The sequence below is a fragment of the Anneissia japonica genome, unplaced genomic scaffold (genome assembly GCF_011630105.1).
Source record: "Anneissia japonica isolate Jap-2015-1 unplaced genomic scaffold, ASM1163010v1 scaffold287985_len465408_cov153, whole genome shotgun sequence".
Classification (NCBI taxonomy): Eukaryota; Metazoa; Echinodermata; class Crinoidea; order Comatulida; family Comatulidae; genus Anneissia; species Anneissia japonica.
The window spans coordinates 201,760-208,400 of NW_022719880.1; the positions used below are offsets into that span (position 1 = coordinate 201,760).

Here is a 6,641-nt window from a genome sequence, read left to right on the forward strand (position 1 = left end):
AGATGTGTATAAGAATATATATATATATATACATACATACATACTTATATGTACGGTTGGGTCAAATTTGTGTGGTGGTTGAAAATTACAGGGGGGGTCTTTATGGCCCAAAATAGTGATTTCAGACTACATTGGTAATGTAATTCGACAGGCAAATTACAGTAACATTTTTAGCAAATATCTTTGAAAAAATATCGTAGGCATAGGGCCTAGCTACGTATACAGTATTTTCCTTTTACAGTACGTAGTTTGGAACGATATCGGAAGTGGGGGTGCTGGCAGTGGCCTGCTAATAGGACTACACTTTATTTGAAAATATCTTGGGTCCGATCGTCCACACCAGTTGGGCCCAATCGTCTATCACCCGAAGTTTTCATTACGATTATCAAGAACGTACACGATCTATGCCCTGGGCTAGGCTTAGCTTGCTGTCGTCACTCTGCTACGTTTACTACACTACAACCGCATAACAAAGAAAGCGACCCACGTGGTGCATTCTTAAATATTACACACATTATTTAATTGTATTAGACGATAACACGATATCATTGATTGAACGATCTAACTAGGCCTACCCTTGCATCGCAGTAATACTGAACTAGGACTAGCTTAGGCCTCATGTTTTTGTGGAAAGCTAGATAGTCGTTATGTACCCGACAGTCGACTGCCTTTATATTTTCACCTGTTTTCAGTTTGCATTCTAAGGGTACATTGCTGCACAGCCAACTGTCGGGGATATAGTACCTTCATATGACTACTCATACGTATACAACAGAAAAAAACGTCGCATGGACCATGGAGGTATACCTCCATGCATGGACTAAGTGAAAAATGGAGATCTAAATGAAGAAATGATGTATTTCAGCAAATATTAAAACATTTTAGTTTTATTTTAGGCCTTCTTCAAAATACCTATGCCTACAGCAGATGATTTTTTTGCCGTAAAACTAAAATAGTTTCATCCAAGCTGACATTCCGGTCGGTTAGCGTGAGCCCTGACTGAACTCTGCAGAAGCTTCACATCGATCTTCGCATCGCGATGTAAAACAAAATGTCAGAAAACTTTTCTTTGACGCATGCGCATTTGCATAAATGTCTACACACACACATACACACTACACACAATAAAAAACATAGGAAAAGGAAGAGTGATTACAATAGTTCCTATTGCATTACATGCATAAGAACTAAAAAATTGCACATGCATGAAATATGAAAGAAAATGGTTTAACTTGCTTTGGGGCAATTCCATGCAAAACAGGACATGGCACCTAAATTTTTAAAATAGTGATATCCTACCAAATTAAAGATGAAATTCTGAACCTTCATGAAATGGTCTTAGTTTTCAAATTTTTATACTCACTTCAATTTTGTATAAGAAATACAATTAATGTTATTTTTTCCCAAAAAATGAATAAATTAGGCCAACTTTTAGAGTTTTTAGTTTATGCTCTTTAACATATTTCACCAACATAACTGATTGGATTAGTAATTATTAACATTATATGTGCTATATTCATGAATTCATTTTATTTTGTGTACTTCGTTCTGCTACAGCAACTTGACGATAAACTACAATGTAAAATGTCCCGAAGTTACCAAAAAAGTAATATTTTTTTTATTTCTCGAAAAGTACTTAAAAAATAAGAGAAAATTTATTATTCAAATCATAAGCATATATGTGAACAACATAAACATGGATTGAAAAAAAAAAATTATTTCGTTATTATAGCAATTTAAAAAGTGTCCTGACGTGGCTTTTTTGGTAACTTTGTGACGGTAACACTGTTACATCCTATTTAAATGCACATGGGACTATTCCACGGTAACTTCGGGACACTTTGACACAAAATTTGAGACTTTATGTGCATACAATATATATAATTTATTCAACAAGCAATAAATCACAGTTACACTTTTTACTTGCTACTGCTACCTACATTTCTATTGAAAAAAAACCATAAATATCTACAAGCATATATTAAATATGAATTTTATTGTCTCCGATAACTTCGGAACATGAAATAGGACATAGTTTTAACATTTTTTTAAACATAAAAGTCTGTGAAAAAGGCATATTATACACTTTTTTTAATGCACTGAAGAAATATTTAGCTTTCATATATCCTTAATACAAATATGTTATGATTTCTATTAATATAATGATCATTTAAAAAAATCATGTGACATAGACTAGTTATAATTAATCAGTAATTTATACCTAATTGTTTATTATTGTATACGCACCTGTAGAGTACAAAAACAGTGATACTGTAAAACCTCGAATTGAAGCCCTTCGAGGCCACTTTTGCAAAGTAAAAAAAAAAAGGGGGGGGGGCTTCGGCTTCTTTTCAAAATATATGCTGTAAATTTTTGGAATTAGTACTATAAAACAATAAATAGGGCCACTGTAACATGATTCTATATCATGGAGTTTATTAACAAGCGTGTGTTAAATTTATTTAGCTCCTTTGAAATTCATGTACAGTGTACGTACTGTACTAATACTATCTCGAAAAGCAGTCTATACGTTAGGCTTCTTTTCAAGCCTAATTTTGAAAACTAAATAGGGGGGCTTCAATTAGAGATAAACTTCTTGATATTAAGCCCATTGGGCTTCAATTCAAGGTTTTACGGTATCTCAATGCAAGTAATTTAAAATTTTGGAGTTTTATATTATTGGTTTTTTTAATGCATTCAAATTTTTTTTTTTCTAGTGAGTGCTAGCTAAAATATTGTTGTTGATGCTCTTCAAAATACATATACATAATATATATATATATATATATATATAAATATATATATATATATAAATTCTAAAAGGCAAATGGCCACATAATGCAAAACTATTTAAAATTAAAACGGAACAGTAGAGAAGATCCGATCAGAATGACAAAATAAACTAAGTATCCACTGGAAGGAATCCCGTATAATTATTGTGTATATTATTATTATTGTTAAAGTTAGCTACTGTGATATAATTTTTAATTTAAAAACATTCTTAAAAAGTGATACAAATGTAAAATATTACATTTGATAATACTGTAGACAGCATTAAATCATGTTTGTTTTGTACAAATTAGATAAGAATACAACATTTGTTTATGTTTTAAGACCTTTTAAAGGAAAATTTACTCATCATTATGATGTCAATCTTTTGTCCAGAAGTTACTGTCCCGAAATTACCACATGATTTTTTAAAATGATCATCATATTAATATAATCATCATAATATATTTTTATTAAGAATATCCTATTAAAGCTAAATATCTCTTCAATGCATTCCATATCAAAAAATGCATAATATGCCTTAAGTTTCACAGACTTTTATGTTTAATAAGTTAAAACTCTATGTCCTATTTCATGTCCTGAAATTACCGGAGATACTAAAATTAATATTTAATATATGCTTGTAGATATTTTAAAGTTTTTTTTTTTCAATAGAAATGTAGGTAGCAGTAGCAAGTACAATGTGTAACTGTGATTTTTTGATTGTTGAATAAATTATATATATTGTACGCACATAAATTCTAAAATTTTGTGTCAAAGTGTCCAGAAGTTACCGTGGAATTGCCCTTTGGTATAAATATTTGAGTATGAACAGGATGGATAATATACTTTTTAATATGTTATGTTCTTGTTTAACAATTTCTACTAATTCTTAACAAATAATAATTATGTACCATACTATTTAGAATGGAACCCCATGTTCCTCATTCCTTCCAAGGTCTATTACTATTATCAATGACTCAATGCTCAATGATGTAAATCAGTGGTCTCTTATACACATCTAGATGTGTATAAGAGACAGGTTTTACGGTATCTCAATGCAAGTAATTTAAAATTTTGGAGTTTTATATTATTGGTTTTTTTAATGCATGTAACAACGCTAAAGCTTATTAGATTACAGTTGATGAAAATCCTTCACAGGATCATTAACCCGTTGAAACAACATTAAAAGCAGGTCTAAATGCTCTCTCCTCGCTCTTTCATCACGCTCCCTTGTTTTTTCTCTTTGCCTCTCCTCACGTTCTCTTGCTTCTTGTCGCTGCCTTTCCTCTCGTTCTCTGGCTTCTTGCCTTTGCCTCTCCTCTCTGTCCATTTGCCATCGCATCCTTTTTTCCTCCATTTCTAATTCCATCTTCTTAAATTCACAGAGCATCTTCCTGTCTCTCTCATCTGCTTCTTCATTTACCTGTAACATTTTATTTACCAAATCAGTGGTGGATGCTGAGGCCAGATCATTTCTTCTCTTTCGAGTGGCTGTAAAAAAGTGAGATGTCTAAATTTTAGTACTGCTGATTTTTCTGCCGAGACAAAAAAAAAAGAAAGAAACCAAATGAACTTGCATGTTTTAGCTGCCATTGTTTTTTTTTTTTTTGGTTGACCAGGATTATCTAGCTTCTCCGTTTCAATTGGCTGCTCGGTTTCAACTGTTTGGACTGTGTCATCTGTTAAAAACAGGTGAAAAAGCAATTTTTACAGTTTGTAAATGTTGGAAGGGAAAATTAATTGGCCTAAATACAATTTCAGTTAATAAGTTATCGTACTGTACCTCCAAAACTCTCAGGTACCGACTCGCTTCCATCTATATCCGAGAAACTGCTATCCAAATGCAGTGGATCTACATTAATAAAGAAAGTTTTTTTTTTACTATCTCTAATATGTATTTTTAAAGCTCAAATGTTATTAAACTACAATAAAAAGATCCAAGAGTCAGGATCGCACCAGAAAGGATGATAACAAACAGGATACAACAGTATACAGGGAATTGTAAAAATATGGTTTTCCAAACAACTGTTATAATTTATTTTATCGGACCATATATTTCATATTAAAATGTATGGGAGCCCAGTCTTGGTACACTCACTTTGAATCAGCCTAAATTCATTGTAATAATTAGATAATATAATAAACAAACCTGAACTTCCATTAATACTAGAAGCTGTTGCATCGACATCCAACAATACATCTCTGTCCATGTGTAAATTTAGTATGGCTACATTCATTGGACGTTTACCTGTGTAATGTAACAATACAACAACATATTTATAAAAAAAAACATGCATACGAAAATGACTATACAGTAATTACTGGTTTTATCAATTCTTTGTCTTATAACATTGCTTACAGTATTAAACTTTGTAAACAAACACGATTTTATTACTGTATTAATCAATAAACTCTAAACTAAATATTATGAATCATTGAATAAAAATAAAGAAAATGGTGTACTGCAATTTTAAAATTATAGGACCTAACAAATTAATTTATTCAGTTCCTCTAAAAATAAAATTCAATGTACAAAGAAAGAAATTGCAAATCAACTACTTACTACCTATTACCACGAATGGGAAGTAATTTACAAATAACAGTAATGTACACATCACTGTGTAAATGTCAACTGACTGCGAACATTGATATTTTTCAAAATTATTGTTGATTTGGTTGGTAGATTAGTCTGTACTCACCTAGAATTGAATCAATTTCCTCGTAGTAGGGGCATTCTTTCCTTTCCCTACCTGATTGTTGGTTGTTTCTTTTTGCATTCCTGTAACTTCTTTTTAGGTAGGCCCAGCGATCGCGGCACTTCTCCCATGATCGGTCTCCAGCCCCCCTCGCCTGCAACTCCGAGGCCACACGCTCCCATATTTGAGCATTGTGGACCATGCCATCAAGTCCCGCTTGTATTTCCGGGGAGCCCACAATGTCGATAAGGCACAGTGTGTCTCTATGCGACCAATTTTTCTTTCTTTGTTGTTGTTTGACTGGTGCTGCCTCCGTCGCAGAGACAACTACAGGGCCTAATACCGGATCAACTATCGTAGTACTCGTCGACAGGATTTTTTTTCTATGCGAAGATCGCGCGAAAAAAAAATGATGTAAACATAATATAGCGCCCCCAATAATGCAAAATCATTATTCTTCCGAGTTCTCCCGAGATTTCTCATGGTTTGAAAGTGCATGTGTGAAACGAACCAACAATCTCGGAATATCAAACTTGTTACAACTTGTTAATAGTTGTTAAAAGTTGTAATATTTTCTGCTAGTGTGAAATGGGTATAACACATGGAGTTAGTGGGAAGTGGGAACTGGAATGAAACGAAGGTGCGTCACTTATTTTACGATAACGGGAAAACTATACAATATTTTTGAATGCCGTTTTCAATATTTAGAGATGAGATATGTGAAATATAGGATCCGAAATTATAATGAATTACGTTCAGTAGTTTTTAAATTATAATAGTTCAAAAATTGACTTTACATTTTTATGGCATGGTGACCTCAGCGTGCGGGATTTCGTTCACTGATAAAGTGATTAGCGATTGAAGTGTCTATAACTAGCCTAGGATGTGCCTCTTGTGTCTTGGTTGGAATGGATGAGGGAAAGACATACGATTAAGAGGATGTGATAAGACTTCCACCCTGTTTGCTATCGTCGTTACATCGACACAAAATCGATAGCAATGATAAGTTATCATTACCAAGTGTAGTGTAGTCCCGCCAGTACCTTACCCAGACACATTGTACAATGTATTAAAAATATTCTTTAAAAAAATGGTGCTGACTGTACAGGCCCTACCCCACTTAGCTTCGTGAGTGGATTTCCCGTACGATTGAAAATCGTAACGGTACTGGGT

The 6,641-nt window shown here is 33.0% G+C and overlaps 1 protein-coding gene across 1 annotated transcript; it reads right to left on the bottom strand.

Annotated features, from left to right (window-relative positions):
- Positions 1-3,891: 3,891 nt before the first annotated feature.
- LOC117111104 (DDRGK domain-containing protein 1-like) lies at positions 3,892-6,331 on the bottom strand. Its single transcript, XM_033253987.1, has 5 exons — positions 5,472-6,331; positions 4,922-5,020; positions 4,556-4,624; positions 4,350-4,451; positions 3,892-4,263 (listed from the first exon to the last, which is right to left on the bottom strand). Exons 1-5 carry the CDS (start codon positions 5,668-5,670, stop codon positions 3,905-3,907), a joined length of 828 nt encoding a protein of 275 aa, XP_033109878.1. The 5' UTR covers positions 5,671-6,331; the 3' UTR covers positions 3,892-3,904.
- Positions 6,332-6,641: the final 310 nt, after the last annotated feature.